The 22,562-nt window shown below is 20.3% G+C and overlaps 1 protein-coding gene across 1 annotated transcript in view; it reads left to right on the top strand.

The window, feature by feature from the left end:
* The first annotated feature begins 4,424 nt into the window (after positions 1-4,424).
* The window catches only part of LOC129615603 (rabphilin-3A), a 59,963-nt gene continuing 41,825 nt past the window's right edge, over positions 4,425-22,562 (top strand). The window contains exon 1 of the mRNA XM_055530879.1: positions 4,425-4,551. Coding sequence (XP_055386854.1) covers positions 4,475-4,551 — 77 coding nt within the window. The 5' untranslated portion in view covers positions 4,425-4,474. The remainder of the gene's footprint in view (positions 4,552-22,562) is intronic.

Here is a 22,562-nt window from a genome sequence, read left to right as displayed (position 1 = left end):
TGTATTCTATAAATTTTAAATATAAAATTTTCTGAATGTGATTGTGAATAAAAGTTGAGTATTACATTCGGATGTTTTTGCAAAATTCTTTCTTATTAAATAGCTTTTATATGCACAAAGTATACACATATATAATGAATAGATAACTGACACCCTTTAAATAAACCCTAAAATTGTATACTTTTTTATTTTATATTATATATAAATAATTTTGTAAAATTATTAAATGATTTACTTTTTGCAACACTATAGATGATGATATGACGTCTAGACTTTAGAATATACGGCTATATACATAATTCATCGTTGATATTTGTTTTATAATTATTTTTTCTGCTTTTTTTTTTTTGTAAAACATAAGTAGATGTTTTGGAATTCAGCCAAAAGTGTAAATTTGAAAGGGTTATAAATACATATTCAATATAAATGTGTATATATATATACATATTCTTTTATTATTCCAATAGCCGCTTAAAGTCTCGCTATATGTGAGACATCAATTAAATTTTGTAAGAGCTTATATATTGTATAACACACACACAGTTCCAAAATTTTTTTTTTATTTTTTAAATATTTTGTTGATTTTTGTATTAAAAAGAGTACAGGATGTTTACTGGGAATTAAAGAGGGGAACTGAATTTTAAAAAATTTAGAGATTTTCATAAACGCAGTACTGCAAAATAATAACTGCGAAGTGCAATGCTGCAAGAATAATGAGTATGCAATATATTTTTAACCTTTCTATAAAATCAAAACAATTCATGTGATTTAACTGCGCTATTTATACTTATTTTGCTATATCGAACGGTTTTACGAGTAGCAAATTTTTTAAATATTGACGTATTCAATTACGTTGATAAAACGATTGTACTTCCCGAAACGCCTGTACTGCACGATTTTCACATTTAGAAAAATTAAGTACAAATTGTATAAAAGACAAAATTTATTTATTTTAATTGTTTTATTATTAACAGACAATTATCAAATTAAATTTTTGTATTGAATTTCAATTCGTAATTGTGAAAATGAAGCTGCACAAAATGAAGCTATCTTTAAGCGGGTTTTTATACTGATATTGAATACATACATATACATATTTATTTATACATGGCTATATTGAAAATGACTTCTTATTATATGCTTTGTTTTTACAGAATCTACGCATGAATATGTATGCAATACATAGCTATCTACATCTATATATTATGTGTATATATATCTTTTGAGAGCGAAAATGCAAAAGGAAGCCATTTAATTATAAAAGAAAATTGTAAAAAGGATGGGTAACTTTATTTTATTTTTCTTTTTTTGTTATTGAAGCTTTTGTTAAATACATAATAATAAAAGAGTGAGAGAAGCGGAAATGCTTTAGAAAAAATGACAAGTATGTTTTTTTAAGTTAATGATTGTTATCTTTTTAAAAATTATTTGTGCAGAAAGAAAAGTTTACTTGTTGTGTGAAATTTTACATTTTTAATATAGAAAAGTTAAATTGAAAATTTTTCAATTAAATTATACAAAATATTGAGAGTTAATATGCATTTTGGTTGACATGTACGAAAAAGGAAGTTTCTGTACATAAAGTTAGTTAAGTACATAAAGTGATTACTGGTTGTATTTAACAAATTCGGAATAAATTAATTAATATGAGTGGTTAAGTCGCGTTGATTTTCAATAATAATGATTATATAATAAAACTTCTATTAGACTACAAATTTTACTATTTAATCTAAGTAAGTCTGATGAAAATCGTATATATAAACCCTGTTCGAAACAAAACTTTGTCTGCGACGACAAATAACAGAAATTACACTATCCTCATCAGACTTACAGTCTAATTTTTCAAAATTTTTTATTTTGTAGAAAATTGTTATATTTTGTCTGAAATGATTTCAGCCTATCAACAGTTATCAGTGTTGCCTTCGTGTTTAGAACATTAATGGTATAAATGAATACGATTTTTATGAAATATATAGTATACACGTTATATACGTATTCAGTTTTTATGTAAACTTGTTTATTTCTTATGAGTTTTATTCTCATTTCCTATAATTCGCTTTTAAAATATTTAAATTTAAATTTAAATTCAAAAGAGTACAAAATATTTTCAAATCTTTGTTCTTTTTTTTTTTTGCACAAATAATTCTTTAATATTTTTTATCCTCGCAAATTTTTTTTCTCACATTTCTATTAGGTTATATAATATACATGTACATACATATATATACAAACGAAATTCCTTTTTATTTTTTTTTTGTTTTTGTCGTTGTAAAAATATGATAGAGAGAAAACAACGAACCCTTATTGGAAGTATTATTCCAATTTTTCCATTCACTACATACATACATATTTCATACATATTTTAATAAAGAAAGAATTTTCATATATACAAGTAAATACTTATATACACAATAAACAATTATATATATATAATAATAATATTATACGGCTCAGCCATGAACACTTATACATACATATTTACATTTATATAATATGTATACATATATGTATAATAATATATGTTATTTTGTTTTTCTTTTATTCTTCTCTGTTATCATTCTATTTCCCTCTTATATATTCCCGTCGATATTATTATTATAATAAGTTTGCTATGTATTTTTCAAATTGTAAAAATCATTTACAAAAAAATAATTTTCTTTTCATTCAGTTAAGCAACAGGCTTCATAGAATTCAAATCGATAAAAAAAAAATATATTTGTTTCAATATTCCGTTCCGGTGAAGAACATTGTTAAATTTTTTTTTGTTAAAAAAATTAAATTTTTAGATAATTTTTTAAAAGGGGGAAAAAAAGTTGAAAAAAAAAAAACATTAATTAAAAATTTTAATATAAAAAATTAAAATATTTAATTAATAAAATAAAATTAAAATTTCTATTTTTTTGTGATTGAAATTCTCATCTCAAAATTATGTGTAATTAAAAAACAAAAATAAAAAAATATATAAATTCCCTTACGAAATTTTGATTGTATCTCTTCTACATCATCTTATATTCGTTGAAAATTATTGTTATATTATCTAAATAAAATTATTAATAACACGTGTTTAAATATAAATTTAATATAAAAATATTTTATGCAATCTTTCCAATATCTCTCTATATATATATATAAGAATAATAAAAATATTGTAATATATAGTTTTCCCGAATTATATAGTTCCTTAAGATATTAAAATAAGAAAAACAAAAAATAGGAAAACTATCTTTGTTTTAAAGATTTACATTTACATATATTATAGAGGTAAATAAGAAAGGAATTATTGCATGCGTGTACAAATGTTTACTCAAGGATTTTAAATAACGAATTAATTTATTAAATTAATTAATCAAATTATGAAATAATAAAATAATTAAATAAATTGTTATTTTTTTTACACCAATTCTTACAATATATTTTTATTATGTATGGTATAATTATTACATTTAAATATAAATAAGAAGAATTGAATTTGAAAATAAAAAAGGAAAAATATAGAATATTAATATAGACACAATTTTAATTGACACAATAAAGATTAATTCTGATATATATAAAAATATTTGCTAAATTGATATATATATATATATATATATATATATATATCATATTATATATATATATATATATATATATATATATATATGTACTTTATATAAATATATAAATATGTGATTTATATTACATTTTATCACATAAGCTATGCCATATTAAAATCGTAATATGTTACAAGCATCGCATAATTTTGTGATATAATAAATATTATTTTTTTTTTTTTTAAATATTAAAATATAATATGTAACATAATAGTAATAATAATAACAATAATATGTTAGGTAAAATTTTTTATATAAAAGAAATTTTAATAATGAGATTTGCATAAGGTTTTTTATTTTTTTACATTTTTTTTCGCCAAAGAAAAAAACAATATAAAGGTATAAAACGAAAAAAATATATATACATATATAAATATATATATATATATATTTGTTTTATTAAAAAGGATATTATTATGTATGTATTTATTTCCCAAAGGATTAATAAAATTCTTACAAAAAATATATATATATATAACAATTTACTATAAAAATACACAAAAGTAAACAAAAAACAATAAGAAATAAAAAAAACAAATAAGGATGTTTAAAATTCTAAAAGTGTATAACATATAAAATTAATATATGAATGTAATTTAGAATTATTTTCTATATATATATATATATATATATATAGCTACATGTATTATTCTTAAATACCTTTTAAATATTGTATACTACACACATAATTATATTTGCATACTTATAGGATGCTATAAATATTATTTTTTATTATATATTTAGACAATAAATACGTGAATTAAATAAATCTTACATATACATATATATATATATATATATAGAATTTGATAAAAGTAATAAATACTTTTTCTATATATAAACATATAAATAAATAAAAGAAATAAAAAGAAGAGATTATTATGGATTTCAAGAATCGTGACAGCGCGGAAAATAAATTTGTTTGCCCCAGTGATAGACAACTTGCATTACGTGCTAAGTAAGTAAATTTAATATATTTGTTGTATGTTATAAAAGAGATTTTCTATATATATAATTTTTAATTATTTTGTTATTTCAAAATTTAGTACGAAAAAAATAAAATAAAAACAATATTACAATAGTTATTTGATGCAGCAACTTTCTCTAAACGTGTAATATTGTAGGTATTTAACACTCCCAAAATAGTCCTAAAGAATAATTGTTCACTTTTATTCCGGTAGTTGGATTAACATTTTTATGTGGAAAATTAGAGTTGAAACTGTTTTGTTCTTATAGTCTTATTATTAACAGTAAATAATAGGATTTCTGTACAAAATAGCATAATGATTGCAATCTATTCAATCCCAACTATTTGTGAATTGTTCACAAATTTCATAATTCTGTAAAATGAATGTAATTTTAAAAATCATTTACTAAATAAAAATAAATAAAATTTTGAATTATATTAGCATTATCATTATTTTTATAATAAGATTAATTTGTTTCAGTAATTTCTAGGCTGCATTAAAGATATTTTTCTATCAAACCATAAGTCAATTCGGCTTGAATGGAATTTGAATATTTTTAAAGTTCAAATCATTAAAATTTTTTTTAATATAAGTACATGCCCAAAAGATTATTAAATTGAATTGAATTCTGAATTTTGTTCTGCTTTAATGTGCTATTGTAATTACAAAATATCTATTCTATGGGAAATAATAAAAAAGAAATCCATCAAATGTGATGAGTATTTGTTATATTCCATTTCCTATAAGTATACAATTATTAATTTAAATTATTACTATTCGTACTTAAAACAAAAACTCTGTATATAGCTCTTAACATCATTTTATAATATAAATTATCCATTTTTTTTATATTTTTACTAAAAATTTTATTGGAATTAATTAAATATCAATTATTTTAATTGCGTTATTTTTATCAATAACATGCAACAATTTAACAGTAATTAATATATGTATTGCAATTTAGAAACATGGACAAAAAGAGACAACTATGAAGAATTGAATTAAGTAATATATTAAATTCTTTTTAAGAATATTGTATACAAATTGTCAAAATATAAAAGAAATCATTGAAAACTTGTAGGATGTAATTTATGTATTAGAAAAAGTTTAACACAAACAATATAACAATTATCATTAATGAGGGTGTAAAAACTTTCAAAAGAGGAGACATAGTAACAGGAAAAAATTAAATGAGAAAATACAGAAAAGGATGAATACTTTCTATATGTTTTATTTTTTATTAACTTTTTTTTTTGTATATTTTTTCAAGATAAATTAGTTTTTGTCAATCAAAGAGTACATATGTATACGTAGGAAAATCATTTGTGTTTACATTTTATTTTAATATCATAATGGAATACGTGTCATTTTTAACATTTTTATTAATATAGGATAATATAATAATGCAACAACTATATATATATTTTTCTGTTTATTATACTTTTAATAATTTTCGAACAGTCGGATCTTAAATAATTAAGAGTTTCTTGTGATATAATGTATGTTTGATTAATGTTAAATCACAACAAACCTTAAAATTTGGTAACATTGTAAAAACTCGGGACATTACTTAGGGTAGAATTTAGTTTTTGAGTGCTCATTTATCTTCTTAAAGTTCATTTGGTTATTCTATTTAAAAAAATATAAAGTTGGTCTGGAAGAAAACCGCTTTAATTGCTTTCAAAATTTTCTCAAATAATTATTTCAAACATGACTAAAAATATGCCGCTAATTTTAATATACTACTAAAAGCTTTTATTTTATAGATTCGAATAATGAAAAATTAAGGAGTTTTTTATGAAAATTATTCAGGAAGATTGACATACATAAATAACTCTACTGGCTGGGCTATAAAAAAGTATCAGAGAAATATGAATTATTGTGCGAAAATGTGAATCCTTTGTAATACAAAAAATTCGTATGGGCTTATATAAATTATAACTAAAACTGCAAATCATACTACAGATTCCAAAATTAAATATCTTCAAATTCTATAATATGAAATGAAATTTAATTAACTTGTGATTAATACTTTCACAGTTTCTAATTCTATTAATGATCTATTTGCATGAAAATTGATTACTTTTTTAGTAAGATTGTACTTGTACCCTAATATATGCATATATGTGCTTTTTAAATAACCATTATTAATAATTTCAAAACGTAATTATATTTATGTAATTTCTTTCCATTTGTTTTTTCTTTTCAAATTTACCAAAATCCTGCCATTAATTTAGATTTTGAATATTATGGAATTTTTTATTATTCTATAATTTTGTTATAAGAAAAAAAAAATGCTCCTCTAATTCGTGTTGTATAACTCAAATGATAATAAAAAATTCTGTTGTTGTTTTTTTTTTTTGTAAGATTTCCGATAAAAATATCAAATATTCTACATTATATTTGCAAAATTATCAAAAAAAAAAAGACAAAATTTTGCATTATATGAGCCCTAAGGATATTTTTTATTCAAAATATTTTCTATATTTTATTTAATATGAATTTTAAAGTATTATACGTATAGCATATAACAAAAACGATAAAAAAAAATCAGATTTCTTTGAATTTTTGTCATTGAGTTTTTAAAGTTTTCTTTTGTTTCTGTTTTCTGTGTGCACAGAAGAAATTCGAAATATTTTAGAAATTTCAATATCAAAAAATTTTTTTTTTCGAAATTAAAAACAATTTTTTCTTATTGAAAATATTAAGTAAATATGTACGTGTATGTATGTATATAAATCAGGATAATCAATTCATATTAGTCTTGATAGACAACAATATTGATGGGTGTCATTTCTATTGAATATTTCATGAGAAATTAATGTTAATCCATTTTATTTTTTTTTTTACTTGTATAGATTTTATATTTTTATTGAATTTTTTTCTGTGTTCAGGCGTCTATAATAAAAATTTCACGAAAATAATATTTAAAATAAAAAATATAATGTTAAATTATATAAAAAGATTTTTTATAATTTCTATTGCAAAAATGGTGTTATTTTTATTCTCAATATTTGAACAAGTTAAATTAAATTATACATATCATTCATTTATTTGAATGTAACATAGTCTATTTTAGAATTTTAACTAAAATCTACAATATATACAATACAAAATCTGATATATATCATAAATGGTATATATATATATATATATATATATATATAAATGATATATATATATATGATATATATATATGATATATATATATATATATATAATAATAATAATTTTTTTTGGTATATATAATATCGTATAGTACGTATCTATTTTCGCATAATAGACTGCAATATTTATTTTTTGAAAAGATGTATATATATCATAGCGATCATTATTATAACTAAAATAATAATTACATTTATCGTAAATCGTATTTTTGTAGCATCACAACTGCTACCTATTCTAATTTATAATTTTATAAAAGCAATATTTGTACTTCTATTTCTGTCATTATAAATGAAACAATTAAGCGATTAGCATAGTAAATTTAGTTAATTATAACAAAAAACAATTAAACATTGTGAAGTGCGACTAGGTATAATATTAATTAAAGCTTGATGTAACATTAAATTTTAATTTAATATATTTAAAATAAATGTTAACATAGTTAATTAATATAAAATTATTAATATCAAATAATTTATAATATCATGAAAAGTAATCCTGCCTTCTGAATAAAATAATTACGTATAGTCGTTTGAGAGCCAAGACTTATAACCACCGTTCTAGGAACAAAATGTATTGAATCAACTTGTCTCAAAATATTGGAATTGTGTTGTCTATAACTTGATTTTTAGCACAATACGTTTATACATTAATTTTTTTCCAGTTTTACATCCAGTATTTTTTTTAGGAACATGGAATCAACTATATTTGAATAAGGAAAAAAAATTAACGTTTCAAATTGATATATATCATTCATGATATATATGAAATCTATATATATCATTTGTGATATATATCAATTTTCGGTGCAAAAAATCTATAATTAAACAAAATTTTCATTTTTAATGTTTCTAAAATCAATATTCGCATTAATAAATGAATTTCTCTGTAAGCATAGAAAAGATCAAACAATAATAAAGGTTTTAATTCTTAACCTTAATTCTTAAAAAATAAAAAAAAGGCGTAGGTGTTTAGAATTTTCATAATTATCTTTGTTTGTCTTTTCACAATCATATATACATACACATATATATATATACATATTTAGAATTTATTTTTAATTTAAGATCCAAAATTTCTTTTAATTTTATATTTTTAAAATTGGTTACCATTATTGTTATGTTTTATTGTTATGCAACGAATTATTGTTTTCAACGAATTTCGTTTTGTTTATTAAATTTTTAATTATAAATATAGAAAAAAATTTATAGAGAATTTTGTAATATTCAGAAGTGAATATTTACCGTTATTTCTGTGAATTTTAGAATATTAACAGAAATGATGGTATTTTCATTACAAAATGAAGAAAAATTTTCGGATTTATACGAATCTCATTGTTGATTTTTCAATAAATTTAGCATTTTTTTTAATAATTATTAAAAAAGGGGAAAAAACATTATTTATACAATATTTATATTTCTTAAAATTCTCGTAATTTTATAATTTTGTAATTGTATAAAAATTAAATAATTTTATTTATTTCTTTCTGTTTTTCTATGATAATAATTATTAAGAATTTTTAATAATTAATATACAAGAATAAATATATGCATGTATACACAAATATTATTAATATTTTTCATAGGAATATTGAAATATTCCCAGTTAAAAAAAAAAATATTAAATGAAATCTCATTTAATATTTTTTTAATTTTTTATTAAGGGCATTTTTTAAACCTACTCAATAATTCCGTACGTGTTACAAATACCCTTATAATTTTATTTTCATCAAAATTTTGCGATTAGTCCTTAATTTTACGTAGAATTTTTAAGCAAAAACAGTTGTTCAATAACTTCTTTAATATTATAAATTGGTTAAATTTTCATTGAATTTCAATTATGAGGTTAAAATTGTGTATTTAATTAATAATTAATTCTATATACTACATATAGGTATTTTTTTCTTAAAACGATCTTAAAAAACTCACAACTTAAAAATAATGAAGGATAATAATTTTTTTTAAAGTGCAATACCATATGTGTATTTCAATTTGTGAAAAAATCTCATTTATACAACTTAAATGTCAATATAAAAATTTTATCTTGTTACAAATTATATTATATGTACACCTATATATAATATATGTACGTATATCTTCAGTTTGATTTTCTAATTTTAATTAAGTTTCTTTTGTTATCATGTTCAGATTCATATTATGTGTATAAGTGAAAAGATTCAATTTAAATTCTTGTGTTCATTTTGTTTTCATTGCCATTTACTATGGACTATAATAGGCATTTAATTAAATTTTTAAGAAAATAATGAAACCTTTTCGATCGCATGTCAAATTGATTTCTCTTTGTGACAGTCTTACAATATTATTATATAACTATATGTATAGATATTTATATAGAACAAATATGTTATACTCATAGCTGTATGCACATTTCAAAATTATATTTTTAATCGTCTTAAATGTCATTTCAATCAGTTTCATTTTATGTTCAAAGTTATAGTAATTAAGAAACATAAGGAGCTAGTATTCATATATATGGTTTAAATCACAATTCTATTTGTATAATATTTTCTATTTGTAATAATTCTAAACCTATTATACTCCTTAATATGTACATATGTCCAATACTTTTTTTTTATGGAAAAGAAAGGAATTAAATACACATGCATAATTTGTATTGAATATGTGTAAAAAATGTTATATGTGTATATGAATAAAATTGGAATTCCTGAAATATAATTCATCATAATATGTGTTATAATTTTTTTTTTTTTTAGATTAAATTTCACCCTGGTCACATTATCATTTCTACTTATATTATATATATTTGTTTTTATATTGATATTCAAAATATAATATGTGTGTGTACTATGCCGTAAGAGAATTATTCTTTTGTGTCTTGAGAGGAAAAATGATTAATGAGAAATAAATTCTTTCTCTTCTCATTCAAACTATAAATTGAGGAAATTTGAAACTTTTTTTTGTTTCTCTGATTTCTCAGATTGAATATTAAAATGAGGACGAGTTTGTTTTTTTCCCCATAATTTTTATTTAAAAATTCAAAATTTGATAATGATGTGGCACCATTAAAATCAATTTATCTAAATCTATACCACTTTATTTGAATACTTTGAATTGAATTTGAATTTTTTGTTAAATTTATTACAAAGCAATCATAGGATTATTAAAAGTTTATCATAATTTTTAAGAATTTTTGTGTTTTTTTCAAAAGAAGATTATTGCGAGAATAAATTTTGCATACTTTTAGGCTAAAATGTTGAATTGAAAGCAATGGTATAGCTAACTTGCTACTTTTTGTAATAATTTAGAATTTTTTTAAAAGAATTAAAATTTTTATAGCTCGCTAGTATGTATATAACATCATTTTTATAAAAGCACCGGATTTTGTTTTTAAATTTTCAATTGGTTTAATTTAATTAATTACAATAATATTCTTTTTATAAATTTCCAAAAATATGCAATGAGTTTTTTATAACTTCTTTTGGATGAGGTTATGCTTTTACAAAAAAAAATCTTTAATTTTTCTATTCATTATCCACTTATCATATGTGTTATCATAATATATGTACTTTAGTATAAAAGTAATGATAGCATGTATATAAACATATATGAAAAACGACCTCTAAAATAAATTGAACCAAAGGGATTTAATTATTATTTTAATAAATGATCAATGCCATTTTCTTATACACATATATAATATATATATATATTATATACATATTGATATTTATATTTTTAATATATTGAAGGCCCAATTATATTTACATATATTTATGTTACTCGTATATATTTTGTCAAATCATCTTACAATATATAGAACATAAAAAAAAATACAACTTGAATATCCTATGCAATTATTACGGGAATTCGTTAATTAGATAGGAATTGAACTAATTCCTTAAGTATACTTCATGTATATTTAAGTTATGCATATATATACAACATATATATTTGTAATATATTTGGATTTAGTATAGATGTAGAATTTCGTTTTGTACAAAAAACCGTATTTGATTTGTGGGAATTAATAGCATCATGGAAATTTTTAAAATAGATTTACTTATTATATAGATTTTTATATGAGCAATTTTGCCCAAAAATTTATGATATGAATTTTGTCAAGGATAAATTATACGAGTAAGATATAAAAGGGGAAGAAAATTCGAGTATGGTTTATAAACGATATATGTAGTTATGCAATTGAAATAAAGCAAATATTGTGATCTAAATTAATTTTATGAAATAAATTTTAGGGTTTCCAACGAAAAGATAGAAATTATTTTAAGTAATATTTCAAAATTACTGTCATGTGTGTTTTAGTGTTTTTATTCATGAAGTCTATGAATATATTAAAAAATACTTACAACGTATTTGGAAAGCATGAAATATCGGTTTAAAAAATTAATTTTGAAATTAAGGGCGAGTTTCCTGAAAATATTGTGACATTTTACACTCAATTAATGGCAGCAAATTTTGGAACTACAATAACTGAAGTACGTTATTCAAAATTTTTGACAAAATATAATTGAATTATTAGAGTTTTCGAATTTAAAATAAAATTAAAGAATAGAATACATAATTCCCTTTATATTTTCACTCTAATCCAGAAAATTATTAATTTTTTTCTCTTATCTACATAAATTTTGCTTCTCGAAATTAAATTCATATAAAATTAACATTTTATTAATAAAATTATAATATCATTCTTTAATCTAATAATTTTTTATTAAAATTATCTTATCAATTTTATTTATATACATATATATATATATATACACGAAATAAAAATTGTAAGATAAAATATATTATATAAATGGCGAAATAATTAGCAAAAATAGCAAATAGGTCATGGAAACTAATAAATATTTCTTGGAAAAATTAATTTTTTTCCTAATAATAAACACACCAATATAAATTATATTATATATGAAATATATATGCAATAAACTTTTTGCTTTTATAATAATTTTAGTTATATACGAATTTTCATAACATACATGTATACTCGTACTTTTCATATTATGTATACATAGAAATTCAATGTTAAAGGATTATTTTTGGTTAAATAGAAAAGATTATTCAATGGCAAATTATTTATGTTTTAATAAATTCCCTTTCATATTTTCATGCGTATAATTATGATTATGGTGAAATTTTTCTAACCATCTAAAATTATGATGATAATAAGAAGAAAATAATAATGAATTATGGAATTAATTTGTTTAATAATTAGATTATTTAATATTGTATTAGTTGTATGACCGTTCCATAATATTTTTCAAAATTTTTTAATATATAGCTAAATTAGACTTATTTTTTTGCGTTGGAATTAAAATTAAAATTATGTTGAAAATATTTTGCATTAGATCTACTTGGAATATATTCAAAAATGATTTGAATTTATTAATTTAGTATGTGCACCCAAAAGTATGCAATTTTTCTATTTTGAATATTTTAACCTTTTATTTTGAATATTTCACTAATTTTTTGATTAGTTGTAGCCATTCATTAAATAAAAAATGTTTAATAACATTAAAATTGAAATATTTAAATTTTTTAAATTTAAATTTTTAATTTTATATTTTTCGTAATAGAATTTTCTATTTATAACAACAACAATAGAGAATATTAATTGTTTATCTTTTCATATAATTTTCCATTAATTTATTAGAACACAATTGAGGCACTCAGCGTATTAGTGGCCTATCTAACACTTTTGCAAAAATGAGTCATTATGTTCAATAGAGCTATAATGGACTAAGGAATTGTTTTATATTTTCTCCTCTTAGTTTAATCCTCTTTTCACTCTATTTTGACATAAGTTTGTAAATTAAATATTTAAATATTTCAATCGTAATTTACTCGAAATGTCATAGGACACTAATGAGTTGAGCGCCTCAATTATTTTTTTTTTATAAATTTTCATATTACAAAAGTTTTATTGAAAAATTCGTTTGAACTGAAAAAATCTTTTTGAAAAATTTATTATTAAAAAATACGATCAAACTTTATTCCTTTAAAAAAAGGAAAAACATAAAAGGTTTTCACAAAAAAAAAAAACAAAACTTAAAAAATCATGTGGATTAGAAAAAAGAGAAAATTATTCAAAGTTAATATCGATTATGGGGCAATATTTTATTTAACTAGTGAGGCATGTGATCAACTTCAAATATTTTATATAGGATAGAAAAATATTGATCGATTATCTTTGTACATAATATTAGCCTTATCTATAAAAACGAAACCGAAACAAAGAAAAATTATAAAAATTTCATTATCGCGTTATTATTAATTTTATTAAGTGGGGTTCTTAAATGATTTTAGTAATAGCTATTGCAATTTATCACTATGCAATATTTTTTATTAAAGTTATTATACCATATTCATTCTTTCTTAGAAAATACATGAGAAACTAAATAAATTTTTTATCTAAATATATTATATAAGGCTCATTTCGAAATTTGTAATTTAATATTTGGACCAATATTATGGAGCTATTAAAAGATTTCTTCTAACGATATGTCACATGATGATATTCTTTAAGATTCGAATAGGTAAGAATTATTAAATATTTTGAGTTGTTTCGGGCCAGTTTTGGTATTGTAAACCAATTTCGGTGAAAATTTTAATGCAGTACTAAAATTCTAGTTTTTCAATTTTGATTTTATCGTTTATGTGGAATTTTTAATATTGTTACTTATTCGTGAACTAGTTTATTTTATTCTGCCTAAATATTTATTCGGAAGTTTTCATGGAAAATTTACAATATCCTATAAATGGCAGAATAAACTTATTTTGTTTTTTTATTTTGTTTCTATAACATAAAATTTTTTTTTAATATGATTAAATTTATGTTTTAGTTTTTTTGCCGGGATATCTTACACAAATTAACTTCAATTATATTTATATGAATTTGTGTAAGTTGAATTACTTAATATGTTTTGGGGCAATGAAAAACCATTATCTGAAATTATTGATTTTTCTTAATAAATTTTTATAATAAAAAATATCCGATAGTTATTTTCAATGTTTAATGGAAATTAACAAAATATCAATACAACATACATTGTATTGGTTATATAAGAATTAAGTTAAATTTTTAAATTTATTATTTTTATTATATGTACTATCGGCTATATATAGTCGACTAAATGAACTAGATTATAATTTATATAAGATTTTCATAAAATATGTTCATAATTTTTAAAAGCAATTTTTTTTTATAATTTTTTATTGTATTCGATAAAATTTCTTTTTATTATGGTTCAATGAACAATTTGTCTATATATTGGGCAAAAAATTGTTTGAAAATTAATTGAAGTTCAATAAATAATAACATTATAGGTTCAGTTTGTGTAAAAAATCAACATATGCTATTAATCTATTAGTATTATATTAGCTTTGTATTTTTTTAAAACAATAGGTGATAAAGCATTTTTTTTTAAATGTATGACGAAAAAAAATTTCCATCTTATTTGATATAGGAATGGCATTTATTTGATTTAAAATATACATTTTTTTTTATGATTTGCCTTTAATTTTTATTTTACTGGCATTAAGAAAAAATTAAAAAATTGCATACTTTTAGGGATTTAAGAATTTTAAATAACTCAGAAAATTATTGTATTTTAACGAGATTACAATCACTTTCAACATTTTTTATTCAAAAAAATTTCCTTATTATTTTCATTGTGTCCCTCTCTAATTTTCATTTGCATTTGGGTTTAAAGTACACTATTAAATATTAAAGATGAATTAAATTAATATTATGAAGATTTTAAAGGATATTTTCGTAATATGTGTGTACTAATGTAAAATGTAAAATTATTTTCTTAGCTTTCTTAGAAAATTCTCTTTCTTTCATATTTTGAGCATATGATTTGAAAAAATATTTATGTACGAATAAAATTTCATAAAATCGAATTTTGTATAAACAATGAATTTAAAAAAAATGCTTAGATTTATAATGATTTCTTTTTAAATCGTACAAAAAAAATAATCCAAAAACAGTTTTATTTTTAGTTTTTTCCTTTTGTTTTTTATTTGATTTCAGGATGATATAAAAATCATAATACTTTTCGTATTGTACGAATTTGTTAGAAACAATCTTCAGTTTCACAAATAGAGTGTGTATGTTAGTATACATGTATATTGATATTCAAATATATGAGTATGTAATATTTGTAGAGATTGTATTATTCCTCTATGGATGATATTTATCTACCTATTTGAATTTTCCGGGAAAAGGATTCAATCACAATTGTTTTGATTTAATTTGAATTGAAAATTAATTTTTTTTTTGTTTTTTTTTTTTTTTTGTTGTGTTTTTAATACAAAGAATTTCATTTGTTCAAAAGAGAAACGGTATTTTTTAAGGTCAGGTTTTCCCTAAAGGATGTTGTAATAAAAAATAACAAAAACAAATAAGATGGAAAAATTCCAAAAATAAGAAAAATTTGGAATAAAATTGATAATATGTGAAGGTGTACACAAAATACTGATAAGTTTTAAAATTTTGAAAATGAATAAGAAAAAAATGATGATAAAAAATTAAATAAAATGAAATAAGAAAATGAAGAAAATACATAATTCAAAAGTTATTAGCCCCACTTGTTTTAAGATATAAAAAATCCTACTACAAAATTTTCTTAAATTTTTTTTTTTCATTTTGTCTTAAGGTTATTTGTTTATTTTATTTAGTGGGTATAAAAAGTAGCCATCAAATATTTATTTATTTTTTCCTTTGTTTTTGAAATTAAATTAATCTCATTACCCATGAATGCATCTTTTATATTCATTTTACATAATTGGATGTTGTTTGATAAAAAGTAATTGAAATATGTTTAATATTTTATTTACAAAAGTATAGAAATTTAAGGACCATCCCTTTAAATTGTGTTTAATCGGAATGTGTTTAGGCGATGAAATATTTTTTTTTTTTTAACAATAGACCATTTTTCGTTCAATTTCAAGAGAATTTATTGAAATACAATAATTGAGTAGCTCAAAAATAAAGCTCTATTTCTTATTTATTTTATAAAATTTATAAAATTTCAAAGAAATTTAAATTTAATTGCGATATAAACTGTTAAAAAATACCTGTAATTTACAAATAAAATCCATAATAAATCTAAAAACTAGTTCAATCAAATTAATATTTAATTAAATAAATTCATAGAATATATAAAATTTTCCATAACAAATTTCTACTTCTATTGTTATAAGATTTAAACAATTAAATAGAATTCTTAATATCCTTCAAGATCATTATATATGTATGTATATATATTTCTTAATCTTAATGTAATATATATTTATATAGGGTAAATGTAACGTGTATTATAAATGTTTTCTTCTCAAAAATACGTACATTCAACCTATTCCCACATATAAATTTGCTGTCTTTTGTAATTATTATGTTGAGTGAAGAACTTGTAAAAATATAATATATTATTGAATTGAAGAATATTATCAATATACACCATAAATAATTGTAGTGTGGGTGTGAATTTATATTTATACAAAAATAAAAAATAAAAAAAAAAACAAATTTCTTTTTCCTCAGAAAAATAAAAGTAAACATAAATAAAAATTAATATTTATGCTCATTTGAGTTTATTGTTAGTTCAGTTGTTGAATATTGAATATGAAGAAATTTTTGTTAAGACTTTAAAAATTTGGATAAATTGCAATTACGCATTAAACAGCAGTGTATTTAAAATTTAGTAGAATCAATGAAAATGTTGAATTTTAGTTTTACATACAAAGTAATAAATGTTTTTTTTTTTAATGTTTAAGAATGTTTAAGAATTTGAGATTCAAAAATTTGTTTATCATAAATATAAAAATTGCATATTTTTAGGGGCCAATTAGCACTCAATATTCATAAACTTAATTCAAAATGTATAATGTTGATCGAAAGTAGTTCCAATATAAGTTTCATTTAATACTTATTTATATGTTCTTGTGATTGTATGTTTTCGAATAGAAGATTTAATGTAAACAATACTTGGTAATTACAGCAGATTACAGCATAAAGCAGTGTAAAGAACAATTTGCCAGCAAATTTTTTTATACCTCTGTAGTTTAGTTGCTAGAGGGTTGACGCTTGATAAAAGTGGCAGATTTCATCATACACCAACGTTCCATTTAAAATAAGGGAAGGATATTATAAATAAAAATGTTTAACCTATTTATTCAATAAAATTTTTTCTTTTATCTCTTGCTTTATTATATAATTGTAAATAAATTATTTTATCTTATTTGAAATATTTAAAAAATATCTACAAGCATTTTTAAAATGCAATGAAAAATTAGATGAAAATATTTTTTTTATATTTTAAATAAAAATTAACAATATACATATGTATATGTATATAAGTGTATATATAAATATGTATATTGTAGCTTTTTACATAATCCATGTACGCAATAAATGTGTAAATAAAAAAAAAATTCTATAAAATTTTAAAAGGAAGGTTATTGAACTACAAAACATATTTTATGCGAATCAGAAAATTTTCAATATTTACGTGATTTCTAATATATATTTTTTTTTATTATATATATATATATGAGTATAAATATATGACTATACTCGATATTATTTATGTAGGCACATATTTTCACAAATGTACAATGATTATACATAAAATACATCATGTATATGAAAAGGTAAACACAGGCTGAATGTATAAAGTGCAAAGAAAATTTTACACGTGAATGATTATTTAAACTGGTAATACCTTGAGGCGTAACGAACGTGTGAAATGGTTTTTAAATGGAAATACGTCTGTAATATATAGCAATATATTGCGTTTATATTCGTGAGTGAATTAAATATTAAAGTTACATAAAATTAAAAATTCCGATTCTTTGAATATAATTTGGAAATTTAAAAATTTTTCAAAAATTATAAAAATATTTTTTTAATCAAAATTCTAATTAGTAGATTTATCAAAAATATTTCAGAGACTTTGGCAATTTTTATATTTTTAATAACAGAGAAATTTCATTATGAAAATAAACTCTTATTTATATTCAACACTTTATGCTCCCATCATACCATATCTGTTTGATATTTATTTGAATTTTTAAGGTGGAATATTATTCTTGTTATTTTGTCAAATCAAAGCACGTAGATTATTGTAAAAAACAAAAACATAATTTATTAAAAAATATTGTTTACCTTTTAATTATTAATAATTAAAATATTTACTTTATTTAATGAAAATTTCAAAATTCCTATATAATGAAAAAGGAAAATTATTCAAAATTAATCATATAAAAATTTATAACATATGTTCTTTCTCTTAAAAGGAGAATTACGCTTTCCCCATTCGATATTTTTTTAAATAAATTTCAACAGATCAAAAATCTAATTAGCATTTCATCAATTTAATAAAGAAAAAAAAAATCAATCAATCATTCAATCAAAACAAATCAAATAAAAATGAAAAAATAAAAGAGAAAATGATAAAAAAAAAATGCAGTGAATTAAAAAGAGTAAAGAAAATATTTTTCTTTTAAATTAGGCATAAAAGAAGAGTAGAGAGAGAGAGAGAGAGAGAGTGAAAGAAAAAAGGACAAAATCATAATATTTTTTTTGGATTTCTTTTTCATAAACGAATACATATAAGCATATTTGTTTTAACTCGTGCATTGTAGAGGGCCAGTCTTTTACTTGTTTACGATCTTTAATATTTTTCCATTTTTGTTCTTTTTAAATTTCATTTGTTTCAAATTTTCTTTTACATTTTATTAAAATGAAAATCTAAAAAGAATATAAATAAAAGAAAAAATCCAACTGGGACCTAAGGAAGTAGAAGCAAAAAAGGAAAAATCAACCCAATTTGGAATTTCATTTACTCTCCTTTTTATTTCAAGTTAAAAAATTTTGGGAAATTTCAAGACAAAAAAAAAAAAATGAATTCCCATATTTAACAGAGAAAATATGAAAGATTTTTTTTAAGAAACTGAAAATTTTTCTTACTTTTTTCTTAAATTTCTCTTTAACGTCTCATTTTTTCCTTTTTTAATACATCAAAATGTTAACAATGATGATGATTTAAAACAACAAAAAAAAAACGCACACACAAAATCTTATAATTCAAATAAATTGTATTAATTTTAATATTAAATTTATTTATTATTTTAATTAAATTTATGAGAAAAATCAAATTGTTATTATTTTTTTTTAAGCATACATTTTTATATACGTACGAGTTTAACTTATTAATATTAAATTTTGATTTATCCTTTTTTGCTTTTTGAAATGTGTTTTGTTACAAGTACTCGTAATCTGTATGTAAAAGTGAATTTATAAGATCATAATTTTATACTCGTATTTTATGGTATAAGTTAAGAGTATACGTTATTAAAATTTTTTTTTTTTATCGGAAAAATCATTTCTTTGAAAATTTTCAAATTAAAAATTTATATAAGATAAGAGAGAATTTTATGGAAGGTATACAAGACAAGTCTTATATAAATGGTAAATTATAATAATTTATAAAAATATATGTGTGTTAAATAAGAGGTTTACTTTATGAATAATAAAATTTTAATATATAAAAAATGCTTTTAAACAATTTCTATAAGGTTAAATATTTTAAAATTAAATAAAACAGGGAATCTGTAAGAAAGCAGGAAATCATAATATGAAAAATAATAATTTGCAATTTTAAATTTATTTACTTGGAACTGCATTTATTGGAACTCTAAATCTGATCATTTTATTCTTGTTTACGCAAATTTAAGATCAATAAAAAAATTAAATTAGTGTTCAAATGTTAACATTGAATGAATAACGCATATAAAATAATTTTAGCAAGGAAATTTCAAAAAATGTCCTTGACAATTAATTCATATTATTTTTTGTTTTTTTTTTTGGGTTTAAAGATTTCGAATTATTAATTATTCAGTTTGTTTCTCGTGTTTCCATTAATACCAATGAAATTTTATATTTAAAATTGAAATTCAAAAAAAATATCTAATTTTATTTAAATAAAATGTATAAAAATCAAGGATATTTTCTTTAGTACTTTCGGAAAGAAAAAAAAAAAAACATAAAATCTTATTGGTTTTACGTGCAAAAATCAAAAAGATTAAATTCAATTGAATTTTCTCTTCAATAATGATTTAAGAGCGAAATTTTTCATTCGTAATTCTTCTTCTTTCACAAAAAAAAACTGAAATAAAATATTGTGGAATGTAAAAAGTTAATGGAAGAAATGTGTTCTTTGTTGTTATTTCAATTACAGAAAATATTCATTTTCCAAAAATTATCAAATAAATTTTAATATGTATGTATTGTTGATAATATGTCTTAGAAAATGAATTTTTTTTTTGGAAAATACAAAATAAAATTATTTACTAAACTTAATACAAAATGTTTTTGAAAAATTAAATAGGTTTTTTTTTTTGTTCCTTTGAGATATAACCTTCTGTGTTGTATTTAAAAAAAAATATTGAAGATTGTATATTTAATATAATTGGGTATATCAAGAGAGTATGCTATACTGGGTATATCAAGAATTGAGTATGTGAGGTTTTTAAAACTCAACATTAAAATCTGCGAATGATTGTTTTTGTTAAATGAATTTATGAATAGTAAAATAAATTTATAAAATATTTTATTATAATTCTCTCAATATTTTAAATTATTACTCTTAAATTATTACTGCCTTAAAGATGGCGAGCAATAGCGGTCCGTGGTAATGCTATTCAAGCGTATAATACGAGTTCTTATGTTACTGTTTTCATTTGCCAAATTGCTTGTTTTTATTAGCTAACCACTTGCCAAATAACAAATGACATACTCTATTTAAAATAACTTAGTTTAATATTGTATTTGTGAGTATGCATATACAATTACTATCGTGTGTCATTACCCCACTAAAAAATTCATAATAATATCGAATATTATTTATAAAAAACTTTTTATATACTCTTCAATTGAAACGTAAAAAATGTATATTATAAACGTAAATAAATTCTACAAATAAATTTCATATATCTACCTATAAAAATTTTTATTTTATAATTTGCATAAAAAATAATTAAATTAGAAAATAAAAAAAATATACATATTAGATTACAATATGGTTTTCCTTTTTATTTTTGAATATAATGAAAAAAATTACTGATATGACAATGACTTACAAGGAAACAGTAATGTATAAATACTCAAATATTTATCATACAAAAAAAAAAGAGAAAAATGTCTAATAAAAATTATTCACAATATTAAATAACATTACGTCTGTATGAATAACATTAAAAATATTTGTATATTAAATTATATATATATATATATATATATACGAGTATATAGATTGCAAAGTTAATTCTTAAGTTTTCCATTATAAAAACAGAAATATTAGCTTACTTGTCTCCAATGATGGTTTCTAATAACTTAATGGAATTTTGTTATAGGGAATTCCATACATATATCAAATAACATGCCACCAATTTTATTATTTTTGTTTTTTTATATACCATTGAAAAAGGGAATTTTTTTTAAAGGCTCATTTTCATATTACGGTTTTGTTATGAAAATTATTTATTTTATTCTTTCTTATGAAATCTTTTGAAAGAAAGTTGAGGAAATTGTTTTTTTTTTTTTTTAAAATAAAATTTAAGTATCTAAATAAATTTTAGGTCAATCATATTTTTTTTTTTGAAATTAGAATTATTTTAGCTGCAACTTGATTTATTAAGAATGATTGTACAAAATAAATATGGGTTTATTATAAAACTCTTCCTGATGAGTATATAAAAGATAAGAACTGATATTCAAGAGAAAATACCGCATTGGCGATTACTTTGAATTCATGCATTTTTAATTAATTTTC

The sequence above is a fragment of the Condylostylus longicornis genome, unplaced genomic scaffold (genome assembly GCF_029603195.1).
Source record: "Condylostylus longicornis isolate FDR11 unplaced genomic scaffold, ASM2960319v2 ptg000137l, whole genome shotgun sequence".
In the NCBI taxonomy this organism is placed as follows: Eukaryota; Metazoa; Arthropoda; class Insecta; order Diptera; family Dolichopodidae; genus Condylostylus; species Condylostylus longicornis.
This window is presented reverse-complemented; position numbering and strand designations above follow the sequence as displayed.